This window comes from Silurus aristotelis (genome assembly GCF_946808225.1).
Source record: "Silurus aristotelis genome assembly, chromosome: 5".
Classification (NCBI taxonomy): Eukaryota; Metazoa; Chordata; class Actinopteri; order Siluriformes; family Siluridae; genus Silurus; species Silurus aristotelis.
Window position 1 is genome coordinate 8,261,967 of NC_139578.1, and position 20,302 is coordinate 8,282,268.

The window sequence follows — 20,302 nt, forward strand, 5'->3', positions numbered from 1 at the left end:
CTTGAAATTAGGAAACCCAAACCTGTTCCAGCATGACAATAACCCTGTCCCCAAAGCAAGCTCCATGAAGATATGGTTTACATTAACTTTAGTGGAAGATCTTGAATGGCCTGAATTGGAACACTTCCCACCACAGGCCTCCTCACCCTACATCAATAACTGACTTTATTATCACCCTTGTGGATGATCTAAACTAGCAAACTCCAAAATCTAACAGAAACATCTTTGCAGAAGATTGGAAGTTTCTATAACAGAAAATGGGGACTAAATGTTGAATGGGATGTTTAAAAAGCACATCTTATGATCAGGTGTATACAAACAATTGTCCAAATGATGCATGATTTTTTTTTTTTTGCACACCATCATATCCATGCAGTCCTCACTATTTCCTATGAAATACCCAATTCTCAGTGAATGGTGTATTTTACCACCAAGAGAATAACATACTACTTCTACTCCAATTGCAAGTTTTACTATTATGTAACTTAATAGTTTGTTTGGGCAGCTATATCTAAAAATATTAAGTCAGTTAAAAAGGTAAAATATATTTCACCACTTGCTTTACTTCATTATACCAAAATCGAGTCATTGGCTTCTTCCAATCTATATTGACCGGAAAAATCTTCAGTTTTTGCGATAGCTTTTTGAAGCTTCAATGTACATGTAATACAGTAAAACCTGTGTGAGCAACACCCTGGCAAACATCTGGAAGCAAGTATCCCTGACACACAAGAAAAGCTACTTCCTGTTATTGCCCTCAGACTCAGTAACGTGTGTTTGGCACATGCCTTAGAGAAATAAACAAATAGTATAAATAGTATTATATCGAGTAGAAAAGTGGGAGCTCCAGGTGCAAGTTCAGGAAAGCATTTCATCAGAACAAACCGTGTACTTGAAACACTTAATGTAGTTCAGCTGCTTTGGTTTTCTAAACATTAACTTGTATGGCTTTTGTTGAAGTCAGTCACATGCGTATGTGTGAATTATTCATGTCGGATCAAAGAATAGCTAAGATTAATTTAAGTTACTAAAACCAGGAAACGTGTATGAATTGTGAATTGTGAATTGTAAAATTAGGCAAAAAAGGGGCCAGATTGTTTTTTATATCCAAAAATAAACAAAAAAAAAAGTAATAAATAATTTTCTGCTTAGAGATAAATAGTATATAGCTGTTAGATATCTAATCTGTTCTGTGGTGCAAGTCAAAAGAGGTAATGTGGAACAAATTGGTTTGAAATAAAACAATACAGATGGTCTTATTTATAGTCAGGAACAAATCATTAATGGTTTAAATGATTAAAGCATTAAAATGGCAATCAGTGAGTGACAAATGTATTGTTTGTTAACATGTTTTTTTTTTGTTTTTGCTTTAATTAATCTAAAAAAATGAACAGATCTTGTGCAAACATAAACATACCGTTAACACAACAAGCGGAAAAATGTACAACCCCGAATGAAAACAGAAAATACATAAAAATGTATATAAATAAAAAAAAAACAAGGATTTACAAATCTCATAATTTGAAATGGTTTAACTTAATGTTAAAAATTAAATAATTTTGATGTCTAAACACAGGTCTTAAAAGAGGAGCAACAAAAAAATGGGAAAGTAAGTGTTAATTAAAAAAGAAACAGCTGAAGGAACATTTTCCACTGTTAATTGACAAGCGGGTCAGTAACATGACTGGGTATAAAAAGTGTATTTTAGAGAGTCTCTCAGAAGTTGGGTAGAGTTTCACCAATTCGTGAAAAACTGTCTACAAATTGTGGAACAATTTCAGAATAACGTTCCTCAATATCAAATTGCAAAAACAATACATTAAATCATAAAAGAATCTTGGAATTTGTAGAAATCTCTGTGTGGAAGGTACAAGGGCAAACATCAATATTGAATGCCTGTGATCTTCAGGCCTTCAGGTGGCACTGCATTAAAAACAGAGATGATTCCGTAATAGAAATCACTGTATAGAAACACCAGAAATCTTTGTTTGTGAACACAATTCTCCTTGTCATGCACAAATGCAGGTTAAAGTAATACACTGCATCCTCTGGTCTAAAGAGGAGTGGGACTAGCCGGCTTGTGATCAGCGCTCAGTTCTGATGGTATTGGGGTGCATAAACTTTTATGAAATGGGCAGCTTGCAAATCTGGAAAGACACCATTAATGCTAAAAGGTACATACAGGATTTGGAGTCACAAATGCTTCCATCTAGACGGCATCTTTTTTTAGGAAAGACCTTGCATATTTCAGCAAGGCAATGTTACATAGAATACAACATCTATTAAAACAGCATGGCTTCGTAGTAGAAGAGTCTGGGTGCTAAACTGGCCTGTCGGCAGTCCAGACGCTCCACCAATTGAAAATATGTGGTGCATCATGCAACAAAAAATATGAGAAAGAAGACCCAGGACTGTTGAGCAGGTAGAATCCTGTATCTGACACAAATGGGATAACTACTCTCCCAAAACTCCAACAGGTCTCATCAGTGTCCCAGACATATACAGACTGTTGTTATAAGAAGAGGGGATGGTACAGTTCTTCATTTAAAATATTTGATATGTTTTTATGTTAAAATAAAATATAATTAAAAAATATGGGCTTTATATATTATCATCTCGTTGCATTCTGCTTTTATTTACATTTTACACAGTGTTCCAAATTTCTTTGAAATTGGGGTTGTACATCTTGGTTTATATCTCTTGCCGGTTTCAGATATAACCTTATCATTTATCTTTCGTCTTTAAAGAGGAAATAACTTCGTATATGGAGAATTGTTCCCAAAATTCTTTCAATGCATTTGCTTTATAAAGTGCTATATAAGAGGGTACACTGAAAACTCCTAAACAGTTCATGTGGAACCAGTGCTATCCTTGCAGCTGAACTCAGTCCGCTTTTGTAATAAATATCTATAGACAAATTATTCAGCAAATCTTGATTTCTCATTTAGAAAAATCTTTATTTCTCACTTATACCCACATTTTAAATGATGGATAAAATTATATAGGTAAACATTAACCTGGAATTTAGAGCAGAACAGACTGAAAATAATGAAACACCTCAGATGAGACACCTTCAACACAAGTCTGATCACCTTCATTTACTGAAAATGCTATTGTCAGTTGCTGCTGATAGCATTAGTGTGAATTATGCAACAGTCCACTAATCTGATTGGCTGAGTGGTATTTGATATATGTTTGTATTTATTATAATTACACTAGGATTTTTCATGCTTGACTCAATCCCTTCATCTGTGTCCAACCTTTAGCGAGTGTGTTACACTAAAACCATACTACAGTGGAGGTAGTGGCATTATCAGAGGACATGGCAACCTTTGAACATATATTCTGGGTTAAATTGGGAAAACTTGTCAAATAAAGAAAAAGTAAGAAAGGAAGGCAATTTCACATGAAACATTCGGTCATATTGTGTCACTTACTCAATTGGAATTTCTTCTTTATAGTACTGTTATATACTGTAAAAGCAATCATGTGATCATGTACGATTTTGATTATCTGCGGCTGTGATTGTGCCATAAATGTAGACGGTTATCCTTTTTGTTTCTGTGATGTGTTGTGTTCCTGATTTTGCTGAAGCATGCATCAGAAGAAGATACGAATCGTACATGTCAGGATGACTTTCCCTGAACACACCTCTATTCTAAATCCAGTCTCCTCATTTTTGTTTATCCATAAATATTACAGTCTGGAGCATCGTAGACATGTCAGTGCTTGGAGAAGCGGTATGGGTGAAGGCTGGGAAAATGATCTAACTGGACTGGATTCATGTTTATTACTTAAAAAAAATTTTGAGTAAAGACTTCTACTGGATTTATAAGTTAGGAGCTGAAGGAGTGTGAATAGGATACCAATATGATTATGTAGCTTTTATTTCAAATACAACAGGATCTATTTTGTTTGTTACTTTAACATCAAAACACACAAAAAATACAAGTAGGTAAAGAGAGTGAGGGTGAAGGAATACTTACTGTGATCGACAAAGCCATACAGACAAACGTGAAACGCTTGATGTGTGACTTGGTGACTGCTGTCCCACAGTTTGCCAATTTATTGCTCGGGTTGTTCTAGGAGAGGGAAAGGAACACAATTTTACTGTTTAAAATGGCCATTTATTACAATACAGGCCCAAGTTTTGATATGAAGCCTGCTTTGATGCAATCCTTCTTTGCCTATGTGTTTACGTTAGATGAGAAAGCATGACCCAGAAGCATTAAATCAGCAATGCAAAAATGCAGCACAAAGCCCAGTAGAAGATAACAATCGTAAACGTCAGGATGTCTTTCCCAAACTGGGTCTCCATCCTAATTCCTCTGCCTTCTCTGGTTTGTTTATCCATAAATATTGCATGCTGTTAAATGTCAGTGGAGCGCTATAGACATGCTGGTGCCTGAAAAAGCAGCTGAGGTGGAGGCTGGAAAAATTACACTTACAGTTTTCATGGTAAAAAAGATGTTTGTTTTTTTCGGAGGTGGACATGTTACTGAAATGAATTTCTCCACCTACTCTAATGCTAAACTGGGGCTTTAGCGCGAAACCCTAATGCATGCAGAGAAAACCGACTTACACTTAATGCAGAAAAAGGTACAATGGGAAAATATATTGTACTTTTGGAAGGAGTAAAGCAGCCTTACCTTGTCGAAGGCAGGGTAGATAACACGGAGTTCAGTCAGCCACCCATACGGCATGTGACCCACAGGATATGTAGCTGTCAAAACCGCAACTGCCTAGAATTTATACATGGAAAGAAATGTCATATTTTGTGTCAGAATTTGGCTTTCAAACTAACTTGGAAAAAATCAATCAACAAACAATCAGAATTTGATTGTTTCTGCAAACATCGACAAACAACGGGAGAGTATAAACGCAGACAGATGGGCTAACAATGGGGAATATGAAGTCCATAAAGGCCATATCATAAGAAATGAGAAGAAAAACCGTGGTGTATATAGTATTATAAAATATATATTTACTTAATTATTGTACATTTATTGTGTATCTGTATTTTATCAGAGAATTGGACATTTTGTCTGGAAACTTTTACCTCACTACATTTTAATGTATAATATTTAACATTGGCTTTGTTTTTCCATGTAGAAAAGGAAACATGCCTGCTTTTTCTAATCCCTGAACTTTTTGAAATTGGTATTTTATATTTACAGGCCCTTTAAATTCCAATGATTATTACATCAAGCACAACAGCTCAGGTCACTGGTGTTATATAGTAATTAAAGAGGTGTAACAGAGAAATAAACTGGCCACTCATCATAATGCTACAGGAGAACATGAATCATAGAAAAACCTCCATGTAAAATGAGTAGTGTGATCAGCATTTATATGTGCCATCAAACTCGCAGGAATTTAAAACTGGAGTTTCCCTTCTTTAAAGCTCAACGCTTAGATGGCAGCTGAAATAGTTCTTGTGGAAAGTTGTATCTCTGACAGTAAAAACAACAACAACAACGAAAAACAGCTTGCGTACACAACAGCCCTTATCCGTTCAAACAATCTGAAAAAAAAATGGCTGATTTACACTTTAATCAAAATGTACAAGTAAATGTATGAATAGTACTTTTTATGTAGCACAGTATAAACAATAGCTAAACAAACGTTAAATTATATCAATAATCGTAAATGTCTAAATTAATTAATTGTAAATGTGAATTAGATTCCCAGATGCAGCTGTATATCGGCTTATTAGCACACTGCATAGGCTGTTCGAAGATGGTTATACCTGGACTATACAGAGCGTCAGGGAAGTATTTAGAGCGCCTACAATTTTCCACATTTTGTAATGTTACAGCTTTAATCCAAAATATATTAAATTCATTTTTTCCCACAAACAATACCCCATAATGACAACGTGAAATGAAGTTTGGTTGAAATCTTTGAAAATCTTTATAAAATAAATAAATAAAATCACATGTTCATAAGTATTCTACAATTCTAATAATTCTACAAACAAAACCCCATAATGACAACGCCAAAGATTTCAAACAGACATATTTCCCGTTGTCATCATGGGGTGTTTGTAGAATTTTGAGGAAAATAACGAATTGAATCCATTTTTGGAATAAAGCTATGACAAACCAAAATGTAAAAAAAAACGTGAGTACTTTCCGGATGCACTTTATGGGCATAAGATTGTGGACACCTGACTACAAGATCCTTATGTGCTTTTTTGACATCCCGTTCCAAATTGATCCACTTTATGTTCACTCGTCTAAGAAGATGGCTTTGTGCACTGAGGCAATGTCATGCTGAAACAGGATTGAGTCATGAGGAAAATTTTAATGCTACCGCATCCAAAGGCACAATTGGGAACAATTTTGGGAAAGAATCACATATAACTGGAAAAGTCAAGTGCCCAAATACTTTTGTCGATATATAAAACCTGCTAGTTTATATATTTGAGCTTTTTAGTGTTTGGTAAATTTCTTCTAACATATTATATCCAATGAGGACTTATGTCTTGTGAATGACATCACTATTTAAATACACATGACCACAGTTAAACCTGTTTGAGTTTAAAAGAAAAGAACACAAAAAAAGAAATGATACAGCAAGAACAAAGGAGATTTTTCAGGTACTGAGATAATATTTTATCATGTCAGTATGTGTACAAACATGAGTGTGTGACATCACTGACCTCGGTGGATGCAGCACTGCCTTTCAGGTCACGGGAAACGAACAAGTTGACGATGGGTCTGCTGATCCGCTGTGTTGCTAGGATGAGGGCCAGGGGCCACCAGAAATTCAGCATCTTTTTAAAAGTGGCATCTCCCTACAACACACACACATACATATACGTGCAGCAAATGGGATTGGAGGTTACAAAAACACACCAGACTAACATTTGAGTCAAAATCTTGTACTAACATGTAAAGTACTGTATAGGATTTATAGATTTGTATGTAAAGGCTTCATTTGTAATCAGAACCCAACTGTGATAGAGTTAATATGGGAATCTTACAGGTATAGTACTAGAAATAATTCTAGTCAATTACAAGGCCAAGTGTGCATGCAGTTTATCCTAGAGGTTTACTATATTATTATAGTTTTTGAGCTATAATAATAGCAAGAGCTACACACCCCAACTTCTGGGCCACTGGAGTCCGGGAGGTTATCGTGAATGTTTCGATAGTAGCCCAGTCCAACAATGGTGAAACGCACCAGCGCTCCCATGTACAGAGACAAGATGGGAATCAACATTGGTTCAACACATTCCAGATTACTGTGCAGCAAGATAGCCACAAATATAATCTGAGACAGAGGGAGAAAGAGAGAAAAAAATGAGGGAGTTTAGCGTAGGTTAACGCAGCAATAAACCCCTGAGCTTTAAAGCCATCAATGAGTAAAAGGAGCTAAAACAAGTGCACTGGTTAATAAATAAATAACACTGCAATCAGCCTGCTTGAACTAGCATTCAGTGGGTTTAAGTGACATGAAACTAAATACTTTACCTGCGCTAAGACATCAGAGATCGAGGCGCAGCCAACCAGTAAGCTGTGCTTGTGCTTTAGAAGGATTCCAGCATGGGTCCAGGCCTTTAAATTCACACATACAGACACACATATATGGATCTATTGACACTGTCAGTTGTGGATGAAGTACACAAACCATGTACTTGAGTAAAAGTAGAGATACACTCTGTAAAATGTTACTTGCCTTAAAATGTACTTAAGTATCCAAAGTACTATGATGTATTATGCTACAGTATAATGTTCCTATTATCATTTCTGTCACAAAGACTTATGCTTAATTAACTCAGTTTATGTGGATAGACTATGTTACTCTCAGCACACATCTATTAATAGAATGATATTAATGAGTCAAACACTGATTGATATCCATTAAAATTAGCATGAGACTAAAAACCTTTTTTTCAACTACTTAAAAAATAAACGCACAAATAAGACCACGGATGTTGTAGCAAATTCGGGTGAGGAGTTTCTTCCATCATTTATGCACTCGGCCCTGATTGGTGGATGGCTGCATGTTAAGACCGGTTAAGTTTTTATCTGCCCATAAATAAAATGGTACAACTGATTTCGCAAAATTTAGTTGAGTAAAAAGTACGATATTTCATTTGGAAATGTAGTGAAGTTAAAGTGAAAATGTCCCAAAATAGAAATTCTTCATTTAGCAACAAAATGCATTTACTTCATTACTGTCCACCACTAAACACTGTGCCATTTGAAAGTGATACAAAGTGTACAGCATGGGCAGCAACAGTGGTATACTAATGGTCCAGTTCAAAACAGGAGGTGAAACCTGGCACTGCAAGCAAAAATGCATCTCTGCACACACACACACACACACACACACACACACACACACACACACACACACACACACACACACACACACACACACACACACACACACACACACACACCATCTGCCCTAAAGAAATGCAAGCCAGATCTGGTGGTCTGGATCATAAATGCTACATGAATGGGAGACTTGCCAGGATTTGATGAAGAAATAGAGGAAGGACAGTGAAGTAGCTCACCATGGCATCCAGCAGAGGAAATGCAGCCAGGTATAGAAAAGCCATCCTGGTCTTATTGCCCACCGAGTCGTCCACATGATGCAGCTTGTTAATGATGTAGTAGCCGAGGTCTGTATAGGCTGAGCCAGGACATGAAATAAAAAAATGTGAAGTCATTGCCATTTGCAGATAAACTTCAGCTATCAATCTGACATTATTCTTTGAAATCAATATTTGTATACACCTGAATATCACAACTAGATGAAAATTCCTTTATAAAACCATGGGCACTAACATTAAGGTCCCACATTTTCCGGAAAGACTTTCTACTAAATTTTGAAGTGTGGCAGAGGGGACTTGTGCTCATTTAACCACAAGAGCATTAGTGAGGTCAGGCACTGATGTTGAGCAAAGAACATCTGTCAGTTTTCCGGTTCATTACAGAGCTCATTTAATGGGGATGAGGTCGGGGAACTAAAAAATGTCCACATTCACGTTTCGAAGGAGTTCGCTTTTTTGTACACAGGGATATTGTTATGCTTCTCCAGTGAAATCATAATACCACATCCTACAAAATAAATTTACGGGTGCTGGTCAGGTATCCACATACTTATGGCCATGGAGTGTAGATATAATTACAGTCATGGCAAAGCCAGCATGTCTCTATTCTTCTTATCTTACAATTATCTCAGGGCAATTAAGAATATGTTAAAAAATATTTTAAATGTTGAGTAAAAACAAATTTTTACATTCAACAACCTGCCTATGGATAATGTTAGTAATAGTACTGATAGTGAAGCAGTATAGTCAAGTGCTAACTTCTTTCTAATAAATTATAAAAAAAAAAATTTGTTCAGGTTTTGTGCACAGGACCTGATGGAGACAAAATGAAACATGAAAAAAAAATAATTTAGAGTGTGGGAAGTTATCGTGTCATTAACATATTATATTTTAGGAGGCAGTTGCCATCTTAAGAACCCATAACAATTCAACCTAATTTTGGCCCTGGCATTACCATGTAGCTGTAATTTGGTAAAAGGGCGAGACCGATGTAACCTGTGGCACACCAAGTAGGAGGACAGTAGTGTTCTACTTACTGTTTAATGACCATACACCAACAGTGTCTAAATAATGCCACTTTTCCATCGCTCATCTAGGATACTTACGGCAGAAATGATGAGATGCCAGAAAGTTTCAGTAATGGACTATGAGCATGAAATGTGTTTGTGGAAAAATAAATTTGTGGAAGACAAGAGGACAATGAATGTTGTTTAGGAGAACAGACTAAAAAGTTGTACTAAAATGAAATAATATCCCAGAAAGGCTTGCTGTTTAGTTGCCATTTTGCAAAAACCCACTGAATTTCACTGAGAGTGATTTGATAAAAAACTGTACATTTATTTAACAACTTTGTTACTCTGTATATATTGCATTATTGAACTGTCTGGTTTACTATTCTGTTACACTATGTCTGTCCTTCTCCTGCACTGGAAGCTCCTGACGCCAAGTCAAATTCTTTGTGTGTGAAAGCATACTTGGTAATAAAGCTATTTCTGATTCTGAAAAAATTCTTATTTTTTCATATTATGAGATAAAACAAATCTTTTCCAGCCATATGTGGTTCCTCCCCAAACTTTGGGGTAGAATAAGATTTTTCCCTCACTCCAACTAGGAGACCCAAACTTATTTCAGCATGACAATGTTCCTGTGTACAAAGCCAGCTCCATGAAGATAAGGTTTACATGGTTTCGAGTGAAAGATCTTGAGTGGCCTGCTATAGAGCTCTGATCTCAACCCTACTGAACCCCTGTAGGATCAACTGGATCCCTGACTGCACCCCAGTACCTGACTTTACTAAAACCCTTGTGGCTGAATGTGCACAAATTTCCACAACTGCATTCCAAAATCTAGTCAAACATCTCAGAAGAGTGGAAATGTGAAAACATATTTGAGAAAACCTAAGCTTAGAGCCTGAAAAGTATATCTTAAAACAGGTGGAACAAACTTATTTACGAATACATTATACTATATATGATATGATATATGATTATACTGTATAATTTATGTCACAAGCTGATTTATTAAGACAGCCTAGATGATGACTTGTCATAGTGAATTCTGCGATACACACTCACCTATCAGTGTGTGGAAGATAATGGCTATCGTTCCGGCCGCGACCATGCACAAGACAGCTTTGATTCGGTCGCGTTTGCTGTTGACGAACACCAATCCCACATTCTTGAAATCGCTCATAGGCCCAGTGAAGAACTTCATCAGGGAATAGGCCAGACCGTAACTGGCCAGCATTTCCACCGCATCCTCTTTGACTGCTGCGATCCCTCGGTTTAAAGCCTGCAAACAACCACCACCCAAAACATATCAGTCACACCACATGAACTTGGTCCAGTTTTTTGATGAGCAGGTGCACGGCTCTGAGGCACAGCTCTCTGTTTAAATGTTATAATAAGAATTAAATTCAGTTACACAAAAGACGGTTTAAGTTATTATCCACTTCATGAGTATCAGTTAACACCCTGAACAAGAACTTGAAATCCTTAGATTGCTATCAACGGTACTGAACAAGATCTGGTTACCAAGACAAGAAACTTCAAACAACATGTTTTTGGAAATAAGTCAGGCGTTCAGATGTCGAGGGATTACTGACCTGTGAACATAAAGATTGGATTTTTATAATAGTGCTAATGCAGTCCTTCAATAGCTGTATATGTAACATGCACCAGGATGTAAAAGCTACTGATGTTAGAAATTGATCCACGTCAAGAAATAGATTTGGAATATGATGTTTATTACTGCCACCATTCAACATCTGTTGGTCTTCAGGATTGAGAATAAAAAATCCAGGTACATTTCCTAATCAGCATCATCACTGTTTCCATCTAATCTAACTGTAACAAGTGCCATGCGACACCATCAAGCTTCAACTTTTACTGTAATATAAAAATACCCCAATGTTCCACAGTGGGAAAGAACAACGGTTGAAAATGATGCAATGGTTAAAATTTTACACAATACCAAAAAAAGAAAATGTATTGTGTCAGCTGATGGAAAATGCTGATGGTCACGTACTCATAACCAAACTGTCTGGAGACCTTCCTCTTTCCCCGGGATCACAATTTTTCTTTTTTAGGCACCCCGTAATTAGCACACGCCATTTTCCAACTTCAAATTACACTTAACTGACTCATGTACAGAGCTTTATATATATCCTGCATTTAGACCACAGCACTGTTGAACTTGTATCTCAAGGTGTAGGTTGAATTTCTGTAACAGCAGCATTGACAGCATTTTCAGGGGTATTTAAAATCATACGTTTTCATGAATGTGCTCCTTCTAATATGTTTCTATAGTTACTATAGAAACTATAGTTTCTATAGAAACAGCTCATTCAAAGGCTCTTGCATGGAAGACATACAAAGGTATACAATATATACAAAGGTATACAATATATATATATATATATATATATATATATATATATATATATATATATATATATATATATATATATTGATTACAAATTTTTTAATTGAGACAGACAGCAAATCATAAAATTACTTAACAGCCTTCTGACTCCTAACATTCTTTTCCTATTCTGTCTCCAGGAAGATACATCTCTACTTCTGCCATGTTAATCTATATTCTTTGTGACTCTCAGGACTCTCAGGACTCCGTAGCGTTGCGTACGTCATATTCACGTAGCAGCAGTGGTGCAGAGAGAATGCACATGAGAAATCAATCTACACATAAAATACTGGTCACAAAATATTGGTCACTTTCTAAATATTAATAGTATAGTATAGTCAAGTCAAGTTTATTTCTATAGCACTTTTCACAATAGACATTGTCTCAAAGCAGCTTTACAGAAATCAACAGTTAAGGTGAATGGTGTGTGTTTGTCCCTGATAAGCAACCGTGGCGACTTTGGCAAGGAAAAACTCCCTTAGATGTTATGAGGAAGAAACATTGAGAGGAACCAGACTCAAAAGGGAAACCCATCCTCATTTGGGTGACATCAAGAGTGTGATCATAGTATAGTATAGCACGTCTACTAATTATTATTATTTTTTTATTGTTTTTACCAATGCAAATATGTTAAAAATGATGAATCGTGAACAAATGCCAACTTGTAGCCAATGTACAGGTTTTTTTTTATTAATTCATCACATCGTTGAAATTTTTGCCGATGCATTGATATGAATCGGTGTATCTTACCATCCCTACTATATATCAATAAAAAGGTTTTACTCTCACATTTATTTCAGTTTTGTGAAAGTAGTCTCAGGAAGTCGCAGAAAAGCTGTGTCTTTTTGTTGTACTTCAAAGAGAAAGAAAAAAATAGACTGTTTATAACTGTTATCAACCATAAATCACTGTTGTATAAGAATAGAAAAACACTTTCACTTTGTACTGGACCACAGCACACCACCCCAGCATGCATTCTCTTCCCGCATCACAGCCCATTGTGTTTCATTCCTTACATATATAAACAAAGTTTGTCTGCCAGTTACAAGTCTTCATTTGGATATTTCTTATTTCTTATTGCTGATTTCTTATTATTTTGCATGTTGGTCACACTTTAATGTTTTAGATCATCAAACTAATTTAAATATTAGTAAAAGATAACACAAGTGAACACAAGCAGTTTTTAAATGAAGGTTTTTATTATTGAGGGAAAACTAAATCCAAAACTACATGGCCCTGTGTGAAAAAGTGTTTGCCCCCTAAACCTAATAACTGGTTGGGCCGCCCTCAGCAGCAACAACTGCAGTCAAGCGTTTGCGATAACTTGCAATGAGTCTGTTACAGCGCTGTGGAGGAATTTTGCTCCACTCAACTATGCAGAATTGTTGTAATTCAGCCATATTGGAGGGTTTTCGTACATTAACCGCCTTTTTAAGGTCATGCCACAGCATCTCAATGGGATTCAGGTCAGGACTTTGACAAGGCCACTCCAAAGTCTTCATTTTGTTTTTCTTTAGCCATTCAGAGTTGGACTTGCTGGTGTGTTTTGGATCAGGACCCAAGTTCGCTTCAGCTTGAGGTCACAAACAGATGGCCGGACATTCTGCTTCAGGATTTTTTTGGTCAACAGCAGAATTCATGGTTTCATTTATCACAGCAAGTCTTCCAGGTCCTGAAGGAGTAAAACAGCCCCAGACCATCACACTACCACCACCATATTTTACTGTTAGTATGATGTTGGTGGGACATCATGCATTTGGTTCAGGGACAAACACTTTTTTTACACAGGGCCATGTAGTTTTGGATTTTGTTTTCCCTCAATAATAAAAACCTTCATTTAAAAACTGCATGTTGCGTTCACTTGTGTTATCTTTTACTAATATTTATATTAGTTTGATGATCTGAAACATTAAAGTGTGACAAACATGTAAAAAAATAAGAAATCAGGAAGGGGGCAAACACTTTTTCACCGTATATACACAGTCGTCTCTCAATTTATCGTGGTTCGAATCTCGCGGATCCCACTTTATCGCGATTTTCAATTTCGCACACGAGAAAAATCTAAACTTGTAGTGAATAGTTTTTCTAAAGTTTTATGTTGAAATAAGGTTTTTTTTATTAATAAAAACATTACTATTAATTATAAAATAAAGTAAAAATATACCTAAAAATGTACCCGAGACAAAGAACACGCCGTGTTGTTTACGAAAGCGCGGTGCGTGGATGCTGAAAATGATAAGAAAAGAGTAGCATTATAAGAAACCGTAGATTTTCGCTTATTTATTGGTTGTAGTATCCCCTGACGTCAAAAAAATGCGGAGTTAAAGACATACTTTACCAGATTTAGCCAAAGAAAATAAAAAATGCAATGACATGTATCTTTAACTCAGCCCCTTTTTTGACGTCATAGGACACTTCAACCAATAAACAAGCAGAGAAACTATGCATAGGCTATGCTACTGTACTGTACTGTCCTGTACTCACTATAAATGTAATATTCCTACGAATTTACACAAAATTCATCTCGCTGTATTCTTGCAAATGCTTTCTGTGTGTGTCTAAAGAGTGTGGGAGGATGTTTTATGGCTTAAACGGGGGACGAATTTATATATATATATATATATATATATATATATATATATATATATATATATATATATATATATATATATATATATATACTATTCTTAACCTTATTTTCCTATATTTTTAGTTATACTTTAATACACTCATACTTTACTTTATTTTTATACATTTTATTATATTTTCTTTATATTTTATCATTATATTCAGGTATAAATACACATTGCTCACCTTAATTCTTAAATTTTGTTTAACTCTTAAATTCTGCTTAACTCTTAAATTCTGTAAAGCTGCTTTGAAACAATGTCCGTTGTGAAAAATGCTATAGAAATAAACTTGATTTGACTATTTGTATTTTTCATGTTTACCTAATGGAAAGTTTAAAAAAAAGCATTTCACTACATGTCGTACTCTGTATGAATGTTTATGTGAATTGTTTCTGTCTGAACTAAAAGCTAAAATCAGAGTCTCACAGCAATTGATTCTTGCTTTTTTTTTTGCCAGCTTGCTCTCTGATAAAGGTGACCTAATTGAGGGACAGATGGTGAATTCCACTAAGCCCTTGAGGTCAGTCTCCTCCCACTTCCTTCCTCCATTTCACCAATGCAGGAAAAGAAGTAACGATATGAATATCAACGTCCACTTCCACGCATCTGTTCCACACAGGCACACACAGAGACTTCCAGGATTGAGGACACACTGATTGTATTGCAAAATGAAACTTCGGGTTCAGACGTGCGTTAATCTGATCGTCTGACAGAAAAAAGTGATCGAGGTGTTCGAGAACAAGACCGGGTTGTAATCTAATCGTCATCTAGTTCACAATTACAAGTAAATACTATATGAAGATAATTTCGAATGCCACCTCTAGTAGCTGAATAAGAGGGGTAAAGGATTCAATTTCTGGTATGCAAGGTGTAAACACAGAATTCAGCTGATTCGGCAAAACAAAGACGTGTCGAATAGAAATTACAGTCCTGATGCCTCTCAAAAATTCATCTAAGGCTACAGTTTTCCTCCTTATCTTCCCAATTCTTCTGTTGCAGTGTGGTGTGTGTCTGTGTGCGTGTGTGTGTGTGTGTGTGTGTGTGTGTGTGTGTGTGTTACCATTTCATTTTCTAAGCCTTACAGCAGTGTTCAGAAAGATAACAGATGTCGGTTAATAAATGTGGTCTGACAACTGAGACTCCCCAATACATTTCTTGACTAGTTCGCCTCAATAGTGGTAAAAAAGATTTCTATTAAAACTTGGAACATATACTGTAATTTTACACGTTCAAATAAAAATTGGGTAATGTATTGAGATTGCCATCATATCTGTGGTACTAGAGATGACTCATTTTTGCAAATAAATGACTCGGACCCTATTTTGAGCCAAAAGACTGAGGATATCAGGTACACCTGGTGCAAATACAAAGCAAATACAAATCTTATCGATGTATTTTGTGTTATTCAACAACGCCATACCGTTTCTATTTCACAAGCTTCCCTAAAAATTCCCTTGTTGTAAAACGATGAAATGTGGTCTGATCAAAAATTCTCCACTGATTCACATGACATATACTGTACAGATGACTGGAATATATTACTGATTGTCACTAAAAACATTAAATAGCATTGGGGTTGTGTCAGTTTGGGACGAGGACTAGGCTCGGGAGGTTGGTAAGTCGGAAAGAGAACTGTGAGAAAGTTATAAATTATTTAAGCATCGGTCAACCATTTGCAGTGAATCTGTAGACCTTTTATTCGATATAAAATCTCATACTATGAAAATCGAATCCCAATAGTGCTTGTGTTATACTTTTAGGAATGTCTGTTTTATGTGCTGTGCATATAAGAACTTCTCAGGGAGTAGATGAAGCCTATGGAAACAGACACATCGCAGCTACTATATACACATCCATAAGATACAGAACTAATAACAGTTTACTCTGTTTAACCACATGAACAAACACAAAACTGTAAATATTGAGCTCTGGTATTCATAGTAGCACAGCCACATAGTTGGGTTTTACTACAAAAACGTCACATGGTGCTAATATCTTTAAATTGCATATAATTATAATATAAAACTAGTATGAGTAAAACATAATTTGGCGTATTATGGCTTGATGCTGATGTTATGTAAAGCCTAAAATGTTTTATTCCCCTTATGCCACAGTGATTTAATAATAATGAAGATTTCTATGTATAGTATAGAACAATATAGTATAGACATTTTATATAGTATAGAACAACACACCCTACTACCGATATTTATTATTGTAGAACATCTGCAAGACAAGTTAATTCCTGTTATCACTTATGTTATAGTAGCTATAAACTGTATACACTTTAAGTAACTGTAACTTCTGACAATTTCAAAGCCCTGACACTTGAGACTCCTTCCTTAAACGTTAAATAAATGTCAATTTATCCGATTCACAAATTTTATGTACAGAAAGATGTAATTGAGTCTCATATGGGTTCTGTATTACAAACAAAACTGAATTCGAATGACATCGATGACAAAACATTTATTATGGAATCTAATTCCAATAAAATACTTCATGACAGCACATAATTCCACATTTATTTTAATTTTTTCCCACCTCAATTTGCCATTTATTCTTAGTTATCAGATATCAGCAATTAATATAGTGCAAAATCAAATCTATGAAATATATGAAAGCCAAATCTACATGCAAATGCAACATTTGCATGAGCATGTTCCAGTGTGAGAAATGTTTCCGTCAAGGCGGCCATGAATCACAACATAATACACGGAAACATGATATACACCGAACCATTTTTTCATGTATAGTACAGATTGTAATATAGCTTGTGACAGTTTACATAAAAACCCCTGAGTGTGGTTCAGCTCGAGGTCACGACCCGCGACACACCACAGGGGAAAAAAACAGTGCTTTCATCTCAACGCCATTCACACACAATGGTTCGGGCTGATGCAGGAGGGATGCATCGGGTGTCACACCGGGATACGCTCAGGCTATCATTTGCGTGTGCTGTTTACTCTTTCTAACAGGTTTGTTTGGGACTATATTCTGCAACTCATACATATTATTACTCTATAAAGCATACAGTAATACTGAATGGAGGATATACACAATGCGCTTATACTGAATAAAGGATATCAATTATACTGTATATTCAGCAAACTGTACATATCATTACTCTATTCTGCCCCTCTTTCGAATCATACATATTATAACCCTATACATTAGCATGGACTATTCCTGAATGGAGGATTTCAATAATATTACCTATCCTACAAATGATGTATATTATAACTTTATACACCATGCACTAATACAAAATGGGGGATTTCAGTAATACTGTCTATCCTTCAGATCGTGCGTGTTTATACTCTATTTAGCAGGCATTATTCCTGAATGGAGGATTTTATTATTGCTGCCTATCCTTCAATTTATAATATACTTGTTATTACTCCATATAGCATGCATCATTTTGAAATAGAGGATTTCAGTAATACCACCTATCCTGTAAATCATACATATTATTACTCTATATATCAGCATGCACTAATCATGAATGGAGGTTTTCAGTGTTTCAATTCTTCAAAGCATACATGTTAATACTCTATATAGCATGCATTACTCCTGAATAGAAGATTTCAGTGATACTATCTATTCTTCAAAGCATACATGTTTATACACTATATAGCATGCATTACTCCTGAATAGAGGATTTCAGTGATACTATCTATTCTTCAAAGCAAACATGTTTATAAACTATATAGCATGCATTAATGCTGAATAAAATATTTCAGTGATACTATCTATTCTTCAAAGCATACATGTCATTACTCTATATAGCATGCATTAATGCTGAATGGACGATTTTCATAATACTGCCTAAAAATTTTATTTTTTATTTTTTTATTATTACCCATGACACTAGGAGGAAAGCCTTCTCTATGGATAAGATAGAAAGAGAGCTGCTACACATGCACTAGGTGAATAATAAAGCTGATCGTGCATGGTGCAGATGGCTCGCAGATGGCCGCGATGTGAAATCCGCTCTCCCTGAATTAAAAAAAAATAATCTCATGTCGATGTATTCTACTTGCCTGCTCGCCGAGGTCGATGGCGATGTTGGTGATGGCCAGTGGCACGAGGAACCGCACCAGAGGCCAGTAGTGCGCCAGAGCCGGGAGCGTCACCATGTCTCCGCGCGCATCTGCCCGATCCTGACAAGGGGACAAGAAAGAGCGGCTGCAGGACGAGTGCGCTTTTCTAGCGGCGCTTCCTCAGGCCCGTCCCTGGCCTCCCACACAACAACAACAAGCCCAACATCGAGGACATCAACAAAGATGCAGCGCGTGGGAACACAGGGTCGCCAGAAATTTCATCTGACGGCTTTTCCATTGCTCATCCATTAAGAAAAAAACCCCCAAAATATATATAAACGTCAAATAGGGAGCGTCTCTCTTTCCCTCTCCCTCTTTTCGGGTTGTATCGATATCACGATTGTCCAATCAGAAGCGTTGAATGAAACCCGCATGCAGTAGATCGCTTGGCCGATAGTCGCTATTAAATCATCACCGGCTTTCCCTTTAACGGCACGTGGGGTTCGGCGCGTGCAAACCACGCCCACTATTTACGTCACAACCCGAGTGTGCGTGCGTGTGTGTGTGTGTGTGTGTGTGTGTGTGTGTGTGTAAAAACTAAACTGCTGCCAAAATACTCCAGTATTTATATATGTTAAAAAAACTCTATTATTTGTTATATATAGGAATATATTATACTTTATAATGATATTTTTATACTTTATTTTTTATTTGTATTTTATTGTTATTTTTTTTGTTTAATTCTATGTTGGACATGTTGGACAGTCATAAAAAACATTTCACCACATGTCGTACTTTGTGTGAATGTGTATCTGACAAATAAAAATTTATTATATATATATATATATATATATATATATATATATATATATATATATATATATATATATATATATATATATAATTAAAAAAAAAAGCTGTTCCCCACAGCTTTCTTTGACACGTCTTGCAGTTGTGAGGATACCCGAAGATCCAACATAGGAGGGTCTGAGGAGTCGTGACTGGACCTCGCAGAGGGGAACAGGAACTGATATACGTCTTCCAGAGAAGTCATGGAGAGGTCAACAAGATATGCTTCTGGAGCATAAAGAAAAAAAGTGATACACAGGGTACATATACACACAATTAAGAGGGATCCTTTCCAGTGGGACATTTTTTCATTCTGGTAGCATGGATCCACTGTGGAAAAAGGTCAGTTAATACACCGGCGCGTGTGATTGCGACTATTTCTGCTGGCAGTGGGTAGTGGGAGGCTTTCGTGTTTCGCTGCGCTCTTAGCAATGTTATTCTGGGTACAGATCAGACATTCCCATGCCTATAATCAATGTGTTGTTGATTATTTTCCAATAACACCATGTTTAACAGCACACAGGTAACAGTAGGTCCTGTTATCACTTATAAAACCAACCTCTGACTGTTACAACACACTGACACTGGAGACCAAAAGTGTCTCCAAGTATAAATATAGTAATTTCTTGTGTATTTCCTTATGTCCTTTCTTTCGGCTTCTCCCGTTAGGGGTCGCCACAGCGGATCCTCCGCACGTTTTGATTTGGCACATGTTTTTACGCTGGATGCCCTTCCTAACGCAACCCTCCCCAATTTATCCGGGCTTGGGACCGGCACTGAGAGTGGCT

The 20,302-nt window shown here is 36.2% G+C and overlaps 1 protein-coding gene across 1 annotated transcript in view; it reads right to left on the reverse strand.

Moving 5' to 3' along the window:
• ankhb (ANKH inorganic pyrophosphate transport regulator b) overlaps positions 1–19,170 on the reverse strand; it is a 32,590-nt gene extending 13,420 nt beyond the window's left edge. The window contains exons 1-8 of the mRNA XM_083541786.1: positions 18,666–19,170; positions 10,645–10,861; positions 8,531–8,649; positions 7,479–7,562; positions 7,108–7,278; positions 6,665–6,799; positions 4,650–4,742; positions 3,987–4,082 (exon numbers count right to left, since the gene is read on the reverse strand). Of these exons, the coding sequence (XP_083397912.1) occupies positions 3,987–4,082; positions 4,650–4,742; positions 6,665–6,799; positions 7,108–7,278; positions 7,479–7,562; positions 8,531–8,649; positions 10,645–10,861; positions 18,666–18,761 (1,011 nt within the window). The 5' untranslated portion in view covers positions 18,762–19,170. The remainder of the gene's footprint in view (positions 1–3,986; positions 4,083–4,649; positions 4,743–6,664; positions 6,800–7,107; positions 7,279–7,478; positions 7,563–8,530; positions 8,650–10,644; positions 10,862–18,665) is intronic.
• Between the last annotated feature and the right edge of the window lie 1,132 nt (positions 19,171–20,302).